General features: G+C 34.8%; 1 protein-coding gene across 2 annotated transcripts; it reads left to right on the top strand.

The window, feature by feature from the left end:
- Window positions 1-48: 48 nt before the first annotated feature.
- Window positions 49-19,237, top strand: NUP37 (nucleoporin 37). 2 transcript variants are annotated; one of them, XM_039338177.1, is made up of 10 exons: window positions 49-118; window positions 595-780; window positions 1,338-1,462; window positions 5,361-5,433; window positions 7,455-7,546; window positions 12,177-12,267; window positions 13,552-13,733; window positions 14,476-14,526; window positions 16,363-16,456; window positions 18,137-19,237. In XM_039338177.1, the coding sequence occupies exons 2-10, from the start codon at window positions 625-627 to the stop codon at window positions 18,248-18,250; spliced, it is 978 nt and encodes a 325-aa protein (XP_039194111.1). In that variant the 5' UTR covers window positions 49-118; window positions 595-624; the 3' UTR covers window positions 18,251-19,237. The 2 variants fall into 2 exon arrangements, with proteins under 2 accessions (XP_039194111.1, XP_039194112.1); XM_039338178.1 differs by lacking the exon at window positions 49-118 and adding an exon at window positions 145-381.
- Window positions 19,238-19,631: the final 394 nt, after the last annotated feature.

The following is a 19,631-nucleotide window of genomic DNA, read 5'->3' as shown; positions in this document are numbered from 1 at the left end:
TCAGCCAATTGGAAAGCGGCAGCCTCATGCGATCCGGAAGTGCTTTTTCACGGGGTGGGAGAGTGAAGCTATTCGGAAGTGCTCCGTTCCGGCGACACTATCCGCGGGGATTTGATGGGTAAAACTGACTGTGGAGAAAGTTGTTCTTGGTTGCGGGGGGGGGGGTGTGTGCGCTCGACAGTATCTTTTTCCGGCGTAAATCTAGGTCTGTGGAAGAAGAGACCTGTTCCTCTTAGATGAGGAACGAGCTGTATGGGGCGAGGCTGTTTCATACAGCTTCAGCCCGCTGTCTTCCAAGCCTGCCTTCCCCTGGGACTTTTGGGGTGATCTGTGCAAGGCCAGGCAGAGCTCAGTAGATGCCGGTGAACTGCTAACCAACAGGTTAGCTAATACAATCCGTTCCACAATGTCTGATTTTGCCATCTCTTGCTTCCTTTATTATGCACTGGTTTAAATGTAGTTTCAAATATTTAAGGACTTATAGTAAAATGGAGCAATTAACCTACCAAAGCTGCAGTTTTTCAGATTACGTTCTTAGCTGAAAATGTGCATGTAGAATTCAGCATTTAGAATGCCTTTCTTATCCAACTACAGAAAGTATTCTTCTGGTTCCTTCTACCAAAGATGAAGCAGGAGACTTTCCGAAGAGCAGCCTATACTGTGGAATGTAAGGATTATGTGCATGTGGTAGAATTCAATCCATTTGACTGTGGCACTGCAGAATCACTCATTGCATATGGCGGCAATAATTACGTAGTTGTCGGGACTTGCAGATTTCAGGTTAGTATACATTATAATGTTTACATTTATGTAAAAGTGTTAACTTGGAAGCAAAGACTACATTTTGAGCTACATCTGAAATTTGAGGAAAGAGCTTTTGAAACTCAATGGAAAAGATATACATAAAACAGAAGTTTCCAAAGGATAATTGGTAAATCCATTGCAGAAGAATCAACAAAGTATTGCGCTGTTTAAAGGTTAATATATGTATTAAGACATAAGATTTGGAAGACTGCAGTTCATTTCAGCGATTATCCTGAATTCCCCAGGAGACTCAATAACTTTTTCAACCCAACAATTAGTTTTCTTTCAGAGTCACTGTGTATATATATACAAGGATACAAGTATTACTTCAGTGAAATATGTATGTCTACTTAGAATGGTATCCTTTTTTATTTCAATGGGAGTTATTCCCAGACCTGATTGCAGCATTCACTTAATTTTGTTTACAAGGGAAAAGGGCATGCAAGGGTTTCATCATGGCAAGGAGGTAGGTTTGATTTGAATAACTTTCTCATTTGTTATGAAGCATATCAAAATATTACATGCATCTTTAGGAAGAAGATACAGCAGTGGAAGGAATACAGTATAAAACTCTCAGGACTTTTCAACATGAAAGCAGAGTTGATGCCATTGTGTGGAGCCCAGAAACCAGATTGGATGCTGTACCTCCCCATATAAGGTAATATGCCTAATAAAAACTTAAAGATAGCAAGATTTTATTTGTTTTAATATTAATTACATATTGTGCCTTTTGTCTGGGAGTTCAAGACCAAATACATAGTGGATCCCTCCTAATAGGCAGTCCTCAACTTACAACCATTTGTTAAGAGTCCGAAGTTACACTGGCATTGAAAAAAAGTGACTTATGACCGTTTTCACAGTCACAGCAGTTGTAGCATCCCTATGGTCACGTGACTGAAATTTGGGCACTTGGTAGTTACAGTGTCCTGGGGTCCCGTGATCCTCTTTTACACTCTTTTGACAACAAAGTCAGTGGGGAAGCCAGATTCACTTAACCCTGTTACTAATTTAACAAATGCAGTGATTCAATGAACAACTGTGGCAAGACAAGTCATAAAATGGGGCAAAACTCACTTAACTGTCTTACTTAGCAATGGAAATTTGGTCAGTTGTGGTCATAATTCAAGGATTACCTGTATTAAGTCCAACATTTTAACCACAACCTTGATTCTCCATATTATACTGAAGTTTGGTATTTTGAAGTATGAACCTATGCAATTTTACCAATAAGTAAAATTCTACTAAAGCAGCGGTTCTCAACCTATGGGTCGCGACCCCATTTGGGGTCGATCGACCATTTCACGGGGGTTGCCAAACAAGGCTGTCTGCCATTTTTTTCCCCTTTTCCGGCGGGTGCCTTACCTCCCTTGGACTGGGCCAGCTGGTGGCCCATCCAGTGGTCAGCCTGCTTGCCAGCTATGCCTCGGCCAGCTTGCCAGCTATGCCTCGGCCAGCTCAGGGGGCAGCACTACGCATGTGCGGCGCTCCTGGGCAGGGAAAGTCCTCGACTTATGACCGGTTTGGTAGTCCTCGACTTACGACCAGTTTAGTCCTCGACTTACGACCGGTTGGGGGTCGCGGCATTAAAAAGGTTGAGAACCACTATACTAAAGAGAGTTTTATCCATAACTACTGAACATTTAGTTTATAAGTGGATCTTTACTATAAAACAATACCCTGTATCGAGCTCAATTCTGTGTTAGTATAATGACATCCTGGAACATAATAATACTGGGTCAATCTGAAAGCATCTTTTGCTCAGAATTTTGTTTTTAAAGCAGCCAATCTACTATCTTAAGAAATTTGGAAGTAAAATTATTTTTGTGCCATCAAGTCAATGTCAATTGACAACTTAGTTCTTCAGGTCTTCCAGTAGTGCATTCACTGTAATCGACCTTGCTTGTAACAGAACAGAATAACAATTGGAAGGGACCTTGGAGGTCTTCTAGTCCAACCCCCTGATCAGGCAGGAAACACTATACCATTTCAGAAAAATACTTGTCCAATCTCTTCTTAAAAACTTCCAGTGTTCGTTAAAAACTTCCTTGTCATCTTTTTCTCCTTCCTTCCAACTTTGCAGAATGTGTCCAAAATATGAGAATTTGGGGTTAATTATCTGTTTCTCAAATGAGAACTCTATTTTGTTCTAGGATTCTTTTCTGGCTATCAGTGGTATTCTCATGATTCTTCTGTTTTTTGAATACTTTCTTTGCTGTTTTACCAAGTACTAATCTGCTATTTCTTAATTGCTAATTCCTTTTGTCTTGATAGTTGATCCTAAAATGTAGAAGCTATTTCCTCTTTAATATTTTTATTGTCAATTTTAAGGATGATTTCTTTTACCTGTTTTCATTAATTTGGTTTTACTTATATTTAATATAAATCAGAGTAGTTCATCAGCACTACAGTTATTCATGTTTCTTTTTCCAATTTTAAAACCATGATTATTCCAAACCAGCTTCCCTCAATATATATTTAGGTTGAATAGGTATAGGTTGAATTAATAAGAGGAGAATATATAGCCTTTTCTTACTTCTTTCTTGACCTTGAACCAGTCTGTTTTGCCATTTCTGTCTGAACTGTGGATTCTTAAATATGTATAGGTTTTGTATAAGAACAGTTAGATATTCTGGGATTCCAATTTTCATAAGCACATTTCATAGCTTTATCTTATTTATTTGGTCAATATAATTGAAGCCCTGACTAAAATCAGTGCACTACATATTTACTTCTGTTTGATATTTTTTGTCTTTCTTAATTATCCAGTGTGTATTAGCAGTATGTATCAGCAATGGTGTCTCTTGACTTTTCTAACTTGCATGACTAATTATGATCTTATGATCCAGCCTTATCATAAGTACTATTAGTACTCATAAAGATCCTCACCTCTTCCTCAGCATGTGGAGTACCATCTGACCTGAGCGCCCTTCTAAAACGTCTAGAACTGTATTATCAATCATTTTATACTGTCTATCCATGGAGTTTCTTGGTAAATACAAGGAATGGTTTACCATTATTTTCTCCCATGCAGTATGAAGTTATGTCTTTGCCGTTATCTACAAAATGATCATATATCTCCAATATCTTCCTGTATTGCTGCCTCCTTGCTTTAGCTAGACAGTGAGATGGCCTTCAAGCCTTGAGTGACCCTGATGGGATTATATACTTTTGGCTTTTATACTTTGCTCATATCTGTTAGGAAGAGCCCTCTTCATGATAAAGCACCACACTTGCACTCTCGTGTGCTCAAACAACTGTCATTAATATAACAAAACAGGAATATTTCATACAAGAAATATTGAAAAATACAGTGTAATGCTACTTTTTCTCAGTCATTGAATGATTTAGAAATCTTCCCAGAAAAGTTTAAGCATTAATTTTGGTAATAAAACAGATTGGATAGAGGAATTCTGTGAAAATACCTTATTTTCATAAGTCTCTTAGTTCATCACTGACACTAAACTGCTGCTGCTGTCAGTTTAAAAGGGCAGAAGCTGTTGTTCCTTATATGCTATGTGCATAGACAGTCCAGAAATACAGAGCTGTGACTTCTCTAGGATTATCACTTTTTCTAATTAATAGAAGACAATGAAACTTTTAAGAAAGTAAATACATAACAGCAGTGAAACCCAAGTAGGCACCAGTGTCAATGTCTTCTTAAATAAAGCATGCTTTTCAAATAATAAAACTCCTATGAATCTTATCCATTTTGTAACTTATCAGTTACCTGAAAAGTAGAAAATAAAATTAGCCATAACTAAAGCTCAAATCCAACAGCAAAATGCAGTGCCATATGGAACATATAAACAGCTATCTTCTGCCTCAAATGGCAATAAAATATGTATGTTAGTCCTAAATAATGACTTGCAGATTTCATAATTTGTATTTCCAAATCAAATTGTTATTTACTACTTTGTGTCAAGATGCATTTTATATCATCCCCATATATTTTTCTTGGGTGTATCATTTTATCATATATCTTGAGTAGAAAAGTAAATGCCTTCTCTCTATAGATGATAAATGTTATGCAGTATGCTTTTTTCACTGAAGAACAAGTAAAAACACTTTAAATAATTACAGACTACCTGCTTTGCTGTGATCTGTTATGCATATATATAGGTAGACCCTGTTTACCAACTGCCTTATTTAGCAACCATTCAAAGTAACATTGATGTAAAAAATACATTTTTATGATCAATTCTCACATTTATGACCATTACAGCATGCCACGGTTATGTGATCACTAATCATGTGCTTCCCAATCAGCTTGGAACAATCAGTTAATGTAGAATGTAGAAGTCAAATTACAAGTTTTGGCCACATGATGTTTTGTTTAATGACTACAGTGACTTAGTGACCAAAGGGGAAGTGGTCATAAGCCCATCATCATATACCAAGATAGTTGCCCAATTGTGGTTGCTAAATAAGGACTATCTATATTGCAGAAGTTTAATAATTAAATGATGTACTTTTTCATGATAAGAAAACTAATTTGAGGAAATCTATAGCATGTCAACTGTTACACAAAATTACAGTAAATTGTTTTATTATCTTAGATTTTGTACTGCTGCTGCTGATAGGAAGTTAAGATTATTCATATCGGACCTCAAAGATAAGAATGAATATAAGGTGAGAAGAAGAAATAAATTATAATAACAAAGTGGCTTTAAATACTTATTTGTATACAAATCAATTTAAATTGAAAATTAAATTGCATTGCAATGCCTTGCATTCAGTAATTTTGAACAGACGTAAACAATTGCATTGTATCTTGTATTTTAAAAGGTGATTCTAGGTGACATTTTTGTAGCACATTTGTGTTAATAAGCATGATAACAATTCAAAACTTAAGTTTCATTTTATACTTCTCAGTGCACCTTTTAAATAAAATCAATTATGTTTATAAAATTTAAAGTAGATTGAACTATGAAGAATTGTGAAATTAACTATATGACATATTTAAGAATATTTAAGAAGCTGCTCAGAATTGCCTTGAACTGCGAGATGGGTGGCATATAAATTTAATAAATAAAAAAAGATGAACAGAAAGTATAACAGGACATTCTGTTACATCTTTGGGTGATGTGCAAGGATTTCTTACTCCAGTTTTTTAGTAATAGCATGGACAAAATATATTTTCTCTCTTCCTTAGTTATATACAATAGCTGAAGGAGATAAACTTTGGCTTTCAGTATTGATAAAGTGAACTATTTCAGTCGTGATACTGTAATTCCTCACTTCAGAGTTCTTAGATTTTCAGTGTGTGTGTTTTTAACCCAAGCTCACAGTGATAGGTCTTTGGATTTGAAATGGTTCCTTATATAGAAGAAGTCAGCAGCAATTTAAATATAAATGAAACATAACCATTCAGATTTGACATAGGATGAATAAAAATGAACAGAACAGTGGAATTAGCAATACAGATAGTCTTCAAGATACAATGACAGTTGTGACCAGGATTGCCATTGCTAAGCAAAGTGCTCAGAAAACACAATGACACGTGACCATATCGTTTAGCGATGGCAATTTAGGCAATCCCAGTTGACATCATAATCCCAAGACATGCAGGTTATTAAAGCAGGAAACAATGAGAGTCCAAGGTAAGCAGTGTGGGATACCACAGGAGGGTGAAAGAGGCCTAGGGCAGACCTTGCATGAGTTGGTGAAGGGCAGTGTTGTAGAGTAGCGTGAGTGCATAAAAAGCAAAAGGGAGGAGGGCACAGTGCATGCAAGCAACGAAAAGCCGGTAAGGAGACTTGTAGTCTTCCCTGCTCGCTTCCCCATTGACTTTGTTTGTGGGAAACCAGCAGGAAAAGTTGCAAATGGCAATCATGACTGTGAGAAGTTGCAGTTTGTCATAGGAGCTGGTTATCAAGTACCTGAATTTTGTTTGGGTGACAGTGGGAGATGTTGCAACAGCCAGAACTTTGACGACCAGCTATAAGTTCTTTGTTCAGCACCATTGTAATTTTGGACAGTCACTGAACAAATGGATGTTAAGTGAGGATAACCTATATGTCTCTGAACATTCGAACCGTACTTGTAAAATTAGATACATTGTAAAAAAAAAAAAACAGTGCAAAAGCATTATCGCACCCAAATTCTGCATTTATGATGCATTGGTATACTGGTTCTGTAGCATGTGCTATGTTAAGAAATCCAAGCAAAAATGAAATAATGGCACTTGCCAATTCCTGTGGATAGTGGGATAAAAACCTGAAAGAAGTGTTATTTAACCATTCTAGTGACTTAGATCTATTTACCATTGGGCCTGAAGCTTTCAATAACAAAGACGGCTTTAGTATGGAATTAGTGTTTGTGCAAGCTATTGCAGTGTAATTCATATTATACTTCACTGATGTCAGTTTGAATAAACTAGCTCTAAACATATCAGATTGTCTCTTTATAAAACTAAAGTCATGTTGATTTTATTTCCCTCAAAGCTACAATTCAAAATAGTTTCAACCAGCAAAGTCCTCAGCCTAAATGACTTGGGTCTTGATCTTATATTTTGATCCTAATCTTGCTATCTTCTCCTTATTGTGCCTTAGAATAGTGCCTTAATTTTACCTTGACTGATTTTACTTCTTTTAAAATACCATCTTTGTGTTAATTCCATAATAAAAGATATTTCTCCTTTTTATTAACAGACTTTGGAAGGCCATTCAGATTACATTAATGATTTGGTATTTTCACCTAAAGGTCAAGAAATTGCAAGTGTGAGTGATGACCACACATGCAGGTATATATTCTGTTAATGAAATATTACTTTAATTATTTATGTCTATTTAATTATTTATGTATATAAATGTGAACAAATTGAACATGTAGAAAATTGATATTTTTGTAGAATTTTTCTACATATATATTTTAGTTAATATTTAGAAGCTACACACAATTCTAGAATTTGGATGATTATTGTAGCAAATAGATGATCTATTTTTGGCCTATTTGTTTGGGTGATGGGTTTTCAGTGGGAGAGTTTGAATGGATTCATGCTATACGAATGAAGGACAAGAATATTTTAAATTGATCTTGCTCTTCCCATCCTGTGTCTTGGCGAAGACAGAATTTTCTGAGAATCATCTTGAACATTCAGAATTAGTTTCAACTCATTGGCAGTGGGATATGCAGTATTTTCTGTTTCTAATTTCTGTCTCTTAGAAGATTATCTCTGCCTTTGTCCCTTATTTTACATTATTACAGTAATAGAGTAATGCAGAACTATATTGAAACTACTGTTTTTTTTAACTGAGTGAATATGAAAATTAACTTATTAATTTCATGATTCAATACAAATGTACCAATTACTCTACTGGTATGAGGTACCCAAGATAATATAGTGTCATTAGTAATGCCAGAAATCGATTATTCTATTAATCAAAGAGTAGCATATGTTTTAAAAACAAAAATAATGTAGTGATTTTGCCTTTTATGGAAAATTTTCCAGTCACTTGACTACTTACATACATTTTTTAGCATTGGTCTTTATTTGCTTTCATATTTTTATCCATGTGTAATGTTCTGATCTTTAAAACAACTGATATTAGCATTAAAGTGGTCACACTCTGCTTTATAACAAACCAGTAAATTAGGTTGCCAAAGCACTATAACATGTATTCACAAAGAATTCGCTGACATGACGCTTTGGGTCTCAGCCAATGCAACCTGTAATAGTGAAATTCCAAACATTTACTTAGAAGAGTCTCATTCAAAGTCGTGGAATATATTGTTATCATGATATAAACAAAAACATCTTTGCAAATGGTTCATATGTACTTCATTTTTTAAAAAGTTGTATGTTTTTCCCAGAATAATATGATTTACAGATAAAAACAGCATGTAGAAATACATAGCTTATTGCTGTGAGTCAAGTGATCTCAAAGTCAACTATGTCTCTCCAAAAAAAAATCTGCTAAGGATGATCCTCAAAGCATTATGAATTCTTATGATTTAATGAGAAAAATAACAAAGCAATACTATCATCGCCATTTATGGTTGTCTTCAAAACTGAGCTAATTACAGTCTCATCCAGTTTAGAAAAATTATTCCCAAATTAGTTTGGATATGCATGAAGTATGTGACTAAAGATCTGGCCTTGATTATCTATTAGCACAATTTTAAACTGTTTTATTATAAAATCTGTCCAGCCTTTTAATTCCCTGTACTGATTTGGTTTTTGTTTTAACTCATTCACTTTATCTTTTTCTTCAAGATTTTGTTGATTGACTGACATTTAAAAAATGCAGGTTATCTATTGCATCCTCCTTTCATGTAAGAGAAACCCTGTGCTTCTGTTACAGTGTAGAACATAATAATAATCACATGGTGGGAGGGTGGCAGACAAACTGCCCGTTGGGCGTCAGGCCAGAGTCCAGGTGCAGAGACAACGGTGGGGAGTGAAAATGGGAAACCGCTGTGGGCAATGGATAACAAGCAGTAGACACGGGCTTCCCATTTTGACCTTTACCCACTGCCCACCTAGTTGTGGCGGCCCAGCCGTGACCACTCAGCCACGCCTACCTGGCCTTTTGAGGGCAACCAAAATGTTGATGTGGCCCTCAATGAAATTGAGTTTGACACCCCTGTATTACAACAATCTAGGTTCTTAGGAATAATTGATGCGCATGAAGAACCGGCAGCTGTGGTTTCATATTGTTGTGTTTTATTTATTTATCTCTATATATCTTGTCTTTTATTATTTTTATAAATAATTCAGGGTGGTGAATATACTTAGTACATGTAGTCTTCAACTTATAACAATTCATTTAATGAGTGTTCGAAGTTACAACGGCACTCAAAAAAGGGACTTAACAAGGAGACTATGCTAATTTGGAGTAAGGATTTTGGTTTCAGTATCGATCTGCATATTTGGCAAGAATTGTGGGAAAGAAATAGGAAACTCACTCTAGCTACCTCGTACAAGGAAAATCTCTACAAGATGTTTTAAAGATGGCACTTCCCACTCGTAAGGCTAGCCAAAATGGGTCCAAATATCTCACCTTTATGCTAGAAATGTAAAACAGCAATAGGATCATATTATCATATGTGGTGGGAATGCCCAAAGGCCTGTGAGTATTGGAATAGGATACGAAGATGGCTGAAAGATATATTAATGTTGGACTTAAGAGTTAAAATCTGAACTTTTTCTGTTGGGAATAACTACAGAGAAATACAATAAGGGAACAATCTATTTGCTGTTACATGTCTTGACTGCAGCTAGGCTGGCGTTCGTGCAAAAATGGAAGAGCAAAGAAATTCCTACAGAGGAAGAGACACTATGTAAAATATTGCAATGTGCGGAAATGGACAGGCTCACAATGGTATTGAAAGACAAATGTAGATTAGTTTATTTCGAAACCTGGGATAAATTTTACCGCTGGAGGGATTCAAGGAGGATGGTTGGGATTATAGGCTAGTGTTAAGATAGAAATATATCTAATTTTAGAATAAGTATTGTATATAAAATTTAGATGTATATTCAGAGATGAAGAACCAATTGTAAAATGTGGAATAATTTGATAAGAATGTATATACTGGAATGTCACGTTATATCCAATTTTTTTTTAATTGTATTATAAATAAAATTTTGTAAAAAAGGGGGGGGGAGACTTAAGACAATTTTTCAAATTTACAACCATTGCAGCATCCCTAAGGTCATGTGATCAAAATTCAAACACTTGGCAACTGGTTCATATTTGTGACAATTGCACTGTCCCGGGGTCATGTGATCCCCTTTTGTGACCTTCTAATAAGCAAAGTCAATGGGGAAGCCACATTCACTTAACAGCCATGTTACTAAGTTAATAACTGCAGTAATTCACTTAATTGTATCTGAAAAAGTCATAAAATGGGGTTTAACAAATGTCTCACTTAGCAACAGAAATTTAGGGCTGAGTTGTGGTTCTAAATCAAGGATTACCTGTACTCTCTTATCCTATTTTCCCCACAACAACTCTGTGTGATAGACTGTACTAACTAGAGAGAGTGACCGGCTCAAAGTCACCTCACAACAATAGCATTAACTTTTCAGAGCATAGATGATAACATTAATCTGTGATGAGATCAATATTGTCCCCATAATTCATAATGACCATGAATTTTAGCAGTATCGGGATATATGATTATACATCCATTTATTTTTATTGCCTGCACATATTTGAAGTATAAAGTTGTATTAGGTCAGCGGTTCTCAACCTATGGGTCGCAACCCCATTTGGGGTCAATCGACCACTTTTTGGGGGTCGCCAAAGGCGGCGATCTGCCATTTTCTCCCCTCCAGGGGCGGCGCCGCGCATGCGCACCACGCATGGGGGCGGCACCGCGCCTCCGGGGGTGGCACCGCGCATGGGGGCGGCGCCGCACATGCGCATAACGTTTGTGTGACGGGGTCGCCGTCACACAAACATTGAGAACCGCTGTATTAGGTGAACAGTAGAACTTGTTGCAGCAGAAGAGAGGCAAGAAAGTATTCTGAATATGTTCTGTAACTGAATGTGATCTTTATGTTGCAACTAAATTTAAAGCAGATTAAAGCATTAAATCATAAGCTGTAAAATTGACACAGTTCTCTTTTGCTTCTTTGGTTTGATTCTTTTGCCAAAATAATTCACTGTCTTGAATTATACTAAGTTCATTTTTGAATACATAAACACAGAGAAAATGTTGATTTGTCTTGGAAAAATCTACAAGGCAAAATTTCTGGCACCAGAAGAAAGAAAGGGCTTTGTCTGCAGATTACATAATCAGATAGATGCTCTTTGTTTTCACAGACATGTACTTTAGAAAAAAGGGTTCTAATCTCCATTACGCTATTAATTATATATTAATTCATTGCTATTTAATTTAATAGTATTTATATTATTTTGATGAATTCTTTTCATATTGCTCTTATATTTTTATCTGTGGTGGTTGGCCAGCACACAAAACAAGGTGTAAATTTGATATATTAATTGATATGTGTGTGCAATATGCAGATTAAGAATGTACATAACTCCTTAGTTCAGGGGTAGGCAACCTTGGCTCTTTTATGACTCGTGGACTTCAACTCCCAGAATTCCAGAGCCAGCCATGCTGGCTCAGGAATTCTGGGAGTTGAAGTCCACGAGTCATAAAAGAGCCAAGGTTGCCTACCCCTGCTTTAGTTCAAAGAATACAAACAGGCTGTAGCTGTAATGAGCACATATAGTATAGCTTTCTCCTATTATATACTTTCCTTTTGGTCAACTTCATAATCATCATCCACTGATACTAATATATGCATATTCTATCTTCTGTCAACTGCATTTAGGATGAGAAGTCCAGATCTTTACTGTCATAGGAAGGGATAACAATGTATAACCTCCTTAAACCCTAATCTTTTTTATGTTTAGAGTCTGGGATTTAGAAGGACATTTAAGAGCTTATTTTGTTCTACGTTCTCCTGGAATGAGTGTGGGCTGGCATCCTGAGGATGCATTCAAGGCAAGTATCAACCAAACTGGGAGCTACTTAACAATAATTGTATATAAAACTGAAGCATTTCAGAATTTTCCAGTGTTCAAACTCTGAAAATGTGCTTTGCCGTTAAAGGGACATTATATGCTGCTTTAGAAGTAGTAACCTACTTCATCGTTTAAGCCAGTGTTTCCCAAACTTGACAATTTTAAGGCATGAGGACTTCAACTTCTGGGAGTTGAAGTCCACATGCCTTAAAATTGTCAAGTTTGGGAAACACTGGCTTAAGCTATTGGAGAAAGGTAAAGTGACTGGGGAAGAATCAATTATGCTCTCTATGCTCCTGAGAAGATTTTTTAAAAAGCTATTATCATACTATGATAATTTAATTATTAAAATGGTCTAGCTTCATTATTTCCAAAGCATCTTGAACCTGGCATTTATTGTCAGGTAAAATAATTTCCTACCATGCTCTTATTTACTGTCTAGACCAGGCTTGTCAAACTCGCAATGTCATGTGTCGTCCCATGACATATTGTCACTTTTTCCCAATTGCTGGCAATGGGGGTAGGTGCGGTTTTGGCGTGACGCATCCAGCCCACAGGTTGGCAGTTTGACATGCCTGGTTTAGACAGTTTTTAAGCTTTCTCTTGTGTAGGAGAAATAAAACAAATGAAATCAGATTTAAAGCCAAGTGGTATAAAAATTAAAATAGCTCTCCAAAATTATAAAATTGCAGTCCCAAGTATGAGTAACAGCAGAAGTATTCAGAGGAAAAATATGAGTTATAAATGGATCTGTGGGATTGCTTTAAAAGTAAGCACTGATAGGACTTTATGAACCTTAAGTAATCAAAAAGGTCTCCTTGATAACTCTGCCTTATTTGAAAGAAGTCTGACTTTCTGGCCTTTTGTAATGTCTAATGGGCATGAGAACAAATTTGGGTTGGTGTGTTTAATTTATTGCTGCATTTTAAAGCCAGTTGGAATTCACTTCATCTAAGAATGATCTGTTTTGTGGATTTATATTGCTGGATGATGTCATGTGTTTTAATCTTCAGTTCTTCCCATATTTCTCATACTTTGTGTTTATGATGTAATGAATTGTTGAATTATGATAATTGATGGAGTTGGCTTCATACAAGATCTTTCTTCAGTTAGAATTAATTTTTGAATGTTAGACATATAGAAAAATCAGAACGTAATTATAATGATATTTGATTGCACTGTTGCAATAAGGTGTACAGGATAAACAAGTCTGAATAATGCCATATCCCAAGAATTGCAACTGACTGTTATCTTTCATTTGTAGTTGATGGTAGCAGAAAAGAATGGAACGATTCGATTCTATGATCTTGTGACACATCAGGCTATATTGTCTCTCACAACTGATCAAACACCACTAATGTCAGCAAGCTGGTGCCTAAAAAATACTTTTAAAGTTGGAGCAGTTGCAGGAAATGACTGGTTTATCTGGGACATTACTCGATCTAGGTATCATAAAATATTCCATGCATTTTTATTGAGACATTTCAGTATAATAGATGATTATTGTCTTTTTAAAAAATGTGCACAAAATATTATTTATTATTAAGGCCCTATTTGATTTAGAAGTACAAAGAAAAAAGGAAATGCTTAGGAGATCTCATTTTCTGTTATTATAGTCCTTAGTATAAAAGACTATTACACTTTTAACTGTTGATTAGAATTTGCAGAGAAATATTAACATAGTTAATACAGTTTTTATGATGTAAAAAGATGTAAAAAGAATAATTCTAGAAATCACTTATTGATTTACAAAATAACTTCCTAAATTTGTATTTGCAATTAATATTGCTATAAAAAGCCAAGAAAAAGAAAACATGGACATATATTGAGAAATAAAGCCAGGAAAATGTTTCTACTGCGTTTGTTTGCTTTATGCATCATTTCCCTTGTATATGTGGATTGAGTAAAGAGAATTAAAAATATCTCTTTTTGTAGCAATTCTTTTTCTACGTTACTCAAGCCTACATATTCTCAAAAGCAATTTCCATATGAAATGCTTTTAAAATTATGTTGGAAAGGAACCGTTTTGTGGTTTTTAAGTGACAGCCTTTTTTACAAATAAAGTTGTTGAATAGCATGTATTTCTGATTGTTATCTTAGAATGAAGTCATGCTGTCCAAATTGTGCATGACCTACTTCTCATCAGGAATTAATGATTTTTATTATTAGAAATTATTCTCTCTTTTAGTTACCCTTTGGATAAGAGGCCTGTCCATGCAGATAGAGCCAGATTATTTAGGTAAGTTTTATTTAGATACATATTTAATTGATGCATTTGATTAACTGACTTCTCCATTAATCATTGGTGAAGGACCATAAGATTTGGCTTTTGCCAATATTTACAGGTAGAGTTTGCATTTGAGAGATAATCGTGCAATTTTTCTTTGAAGTGTTATTTTAAATTAATTGTTAATATTTTACTCTTTCTATTAGCCTAACCTTTCTCGCTTAATTTTTATGGTTGGGAACTCTGAAAATTGTAATCTTAAAACATTAGGAGATTACCCAGCTTTCAAAGGACTTAGAAGATCTGTTAAGAAAATGGGATGAAACGGGAAATAAGGGAGAATTGTAGCACAATGTATAGTAATTTTTACATTAGTTAGAAAGGCTGTCATGTCCAAGCCGTTGCTCAGTGCAGGAATCCAAGTTAAGCCATTCCAGCTTGAGCACATACAATTAAGTAGAACGCATCACATCTTAGGTTAACTAGTTTCACTGTTCAGCTGCATGTATTTTTTAAACATTAAAACCAAAATTTGCATTCCTATAATTTAATTACATGCTTTCATGTTCCAAAGGGCAGATTTAGGATGCAGACCCCTTGGAGATGCCAGAGTAAGCAGCATAAAAATGCTGGTAATAAAATAAACAAGACTTGCTTTCTAGTCCCTGAAGTTTTAATTGTCTTTCCCCGAAACTGTCACGTTTTTTTTCTGAAACTTTCTTAAGGTATGGTACCTAAAACTGCACACAGTTCAGTACTTGAGGTGGGATCTGACCACAGTACAATAGAATGAAATAATTACTTCCCATGGTTTTGGTATTATATATTTCTGATGTATTCTATTTGGTAGCAGCATCACATTACTATCTCATGGGCAATCAATTACTGTTCCAAGGGAAATGTAGTTGTTTTGCAGGAATGAAATACAATGCAACACATTCAGTATTTATGTGAGGAATTGATTACAGGTAGTCCTCAGCTTATGATAATTGAGCCCAAAAATTCTGTTGCTAAGTGAGACATTTGTTAAGTGAGTTTTGGTTATTTTTACCAGCTTTCTTGCTACAGTTGTTAAGTGAATCACTGCAATTAAGTTAGTAAACACGATTGTTAAGTGAAGCTGGCTTCTCCATTGGCTTTGCTTGTCAGAAGGACACAAAAGGTGATCACATGATCTTAGGACATTGCAACCATCATAAATATGAGCCAGTTGCCAAGTGTCTAAATTTTGATCATGTGACTATGGGTATGCTACAATAGTTGAGTGAAAAATGGTCATAAATCACTTTTTTTAGTGCCATTGTAACTTCAAACAGTCACTAAATGAACTATTGTAAGTCGAAGACTACCTGTATTATTGTATCTTTTACACTGAGCCAAAAGATGAGTGCATGTATTGTACATACACAAGCATTAGGCCTATGCAAAGCATTTAGTAGGGGAACTTCACATGACAGTATGAAAAAGCATCTTACTTTAAAGTAGCTATGTCTTTGGAATGCTTAGATTCTTCAAAAAATGTCCCATGATTGTGTATATGCATAGATAACACTTCCCTATATTCCCAACCAAAAATTGAAGCCATTTAGATACACTGACAGCTGGGGAGTCTTTTCTAACAGCTGCACAAACCTTCCAAAAGATGTGGTTGCTTTAATATCTTGCCTACATTATATAAAATATTTTCAAGAGCTGTAGCATAGACTTCTAAAAATGATTCACTGAATTCACTGGAAAAGATCTATTATATACCAATGAAATGATGAAATTCAGGTGTTTAATTTTGACTTTCATAATTATATTGAACATTATTTTTAAATGTTGTTAATTTTCTCTTTATGTGTTTAGATGGTCCCGAGTGAATGAAAACTTGTTCGCCACTACTGGCTATCCAGGAAAAATGATCAGTCAACTTCTAGTTCATCATTTAGGCCACCCTCAGGTAAATTTATGACAAATCAAAGATGTAAAATCCATTTTTAAAAAATTATTGTACAATTTTGTCCTTAAGCAACTTATGATTACATGACAAATCAAGTGTGATCCATTGTGGGAAATTTTCTTTTATTTATTTCTCACTTGGACTTCATATGCTTTGAATCTACTTTATCAGAACATCTCAAGAAAAACTGCATTTGTATGGTCAAAATGAAAAAAAATATAGGCTGGAATTCAGAAAGCTACTTTAGACACTCTCTCTTTAAAGTCTTAGGCATACTTGTAAGGAATTTTTTTTAACTTTACTGTTTTAAAACATTAGATTCTCATGGTGCAGTGCACAGTGTTCTTGGTAATGGCTTCAGTTTTAAAAAATAATGTATTAAATGCCATGGAAATTGGCAACTTAAAAAGAAAATCCCTTTTAGATTCTGGTTGTAGGGGATAAGCTGAGGATATTTGGAGCATAATAAAATATATTCTAGTTCACCTGGCTTTAATAGGCAAGATGTTCAATCTAAGGCATATAGTATTACTAGTAATTAACTTTGTGTCGTTGTGATTGTGTCTTCCTGAAATGGTGCTGTAAAATTTGCCCTTTTTGGCTTTCCATATGAGTTAAAGTGATTATGAAACAGAGATTTGGAAAATAAAGCTGAGACTATTGGAAAACACTTGAGAATAAATTATTCAACCTCAGTCCTCTGCACTCAAAAGGAACTCAAGGATTAAGAGAATTAAAGTCATGCCTGTATATTTTGCATCTTGTATTGCATCTTATACATTTTGTGCATTGTACAAATTTAATTCTGATGTCCAGTGGATTAGATTTCCAGAAAGGACTAATGGAAACCAATTAAAAGAATCATTTAAGGTAGTACCTTATAAGAGAGTTTGAATTTCATGAAATTCTTTCTGGTAGAATGATTATTAGAAGCTACAAAAATAGCATTGTGCTTATACTTTGATTTAATGTAAATAATATAATAGAACTTCTAGAGATCTCAGCGTAGCAATATGTTGATTTAGCAACAGACATTTCTGTCTGCCTCCTGATTTTCCAAGTTCTAAGGCTAAAAGAGTCAGCATATAATAAGTGCATGTCTTAGATATCCATGATGTATTATGACTGATTTTGCTGATTTTCATCTTTACCAGAGAAAACAAGCAGAAATATTTAGTCACCAAGAGAGCAAAATGTTTACAAGCATCATCTGTTAGTTCTTAATGTTTAACTATCAGAGGAAACTATATTTGGAACGTGATGTAAAAGGGATAGATTATGATAAAGGGAAATCTAGGTATTACTGTGGAAAAACAGTAAAACAACTAAATGAAAGTGCTGGCTTCTATATCCAGTGTCAGATCTTTAAAAAAGATTGGAAGGACCATCTTGATTCATTTTGGACTTTTCCCTCATGTAGTAACAGTAGATTTTTTTTTACTTGTATAGCTTATTTTTTGCTAAATCATTATTTTTCAGCTTCTAGTTTCAAATTTAGAAGCAAGCTGTCTTGGGATTTAGAAATTCTGAAGTTATATCCAATTCCAGTGATGATTGCTGGGTTACAGCCCAACAGCTAAAGAGTATTTTGAAATTTCTTTTGAAGTTGTCTTACTGTATGCTAGATCTTAAATAGAAATAATACCGGTAACTAAACTAATCTTTTTTTTTTCTCTGCAGCCTATCCTTATTGGTTCTGCACCCTTAGGATCTGGTTTAACCTGGCACAAGACTCTTCCACTATGTGCCATGGGAGGAGATCATAAAGTATATTTTTGGGTGACTGAAATGTAAAAAACTATATCTACTCTATAGTGGTTTAAAGTATCAGATAATGATTAAGAGAGGGGAGAGTTGAAGTAATATAGTTGGCTTATTTTATACTTTTTTTTTACAGAAACATTACTTTTGAACAAAGTTCTGAAGTTTTTAAACTACTTTGTTTCTAGTTTTAGAAGTGCAGCTGGATTTAGCAGGGCATTGTACTCAATGTTTTCTGTGCTAATCTTCTTGAAATAATCTCTTGTGTAAATCTTCATTTGTTTAAAAGAAGTGCAGTCAAGAGAAACAGTTAAAATAGATAGTCTATATGGAAAGACATAAACTTTCATATCATTACCAGCAAAGTAAGAATGGCTAAAAATGTTCATTCATATCCCATCTCAGCCTGGAATGACAAAGCATAGCAAAATCTCTAAAAGTGAATATTTTTTAATATAAATTGATTCCTGATATGAATGTATATATCTGTGATACCAAGAAATGCTATGCTAACTATAGATAGTAAGGCATGATGTGGTTACAATAAATAACCTCACTTATTGGCTGCTAACTTTTACAACTGAATCTATTGAGAAAAAAGACAAATCCAAAAGAATAACAAACAGGTAGTCAGTTTCTACAATGAAATTAAATTGTATACTTAACAGATGTTAAGAACCTTTTGGGGGGGGGGTTACGATAAATGAGAATGAGATAAATGAGAACTCAGTTTTTTCAGGTTGCTAAATAATGGGCAAAAATCCATCCTTTAGTTCAGGCATATCAAACTCATGATGTCACATGGCGTGGCACGACGTATTGCGACTTTTTCCCTGTTGCCGGCAATGGGGTGGCGCAGGTTCAGTATGATGCATCTGACCTGTGGGCAGGCAGTTTGACATGCCTGCTTTAGTTTCTTGAAAATTAAAAATGCCCACAAGCTTCCATTCTTCTGATTAGGACTGCACAATATTTTTGAAGATTGAGCTGTAATAAAGACTAATTTTCACAATTGTAAAATTCATACATTATTTATTTATTTTGTATGAAAGTTGATAGTATGTGATGGGAAGAGTTCTTACAACCTGAGATAATACAAATCAGACACAAAGAGATGTTTTTAATGAAGCAGGTTTACAAAAAATGTTTTTCTCAATTACAGCGTTAGTATTTCATTTCACGTGAAAAGTAAAATTATGACTTTATTAGCTATCTGATATTGCACAAATATAAGAAGGCTACAATAAATGAAACAAATATTCTGTAAATATATGTTATGGGCACTTATTCAAATGTTAGCGTTTTACTTGCTCATAATGAATTGCCCTGTGTCCTTTTATATATTCTCAGTCAAAAAACAAAAAAATTGAACCTCAAAGCTTGAACAAATCTTAAAAAAGCAAACAGCTTGTTC

The sequence above is a fragment of the Crotalus tigris genome, unplaced genomic scaffold (genome assembly GCF_016545835.1).
Source record: "Crotalus tigris isolate CLP2741 ecotype Arizona unplaced genomic scaffold, ASM1654583v1 scf7180000017694.5664430, whole genome shotgun sequence".
In the NCBI taxonomy this organism is placed as follows: Eukaryota; Metazoa; Chordata; class Lepidosauria; order Squamata; family Viperidae; genus Crotalus; species Crotalus tigris.
This window is presented reverse-complemented; position numbering and strand designations above follow the sequence as displayed.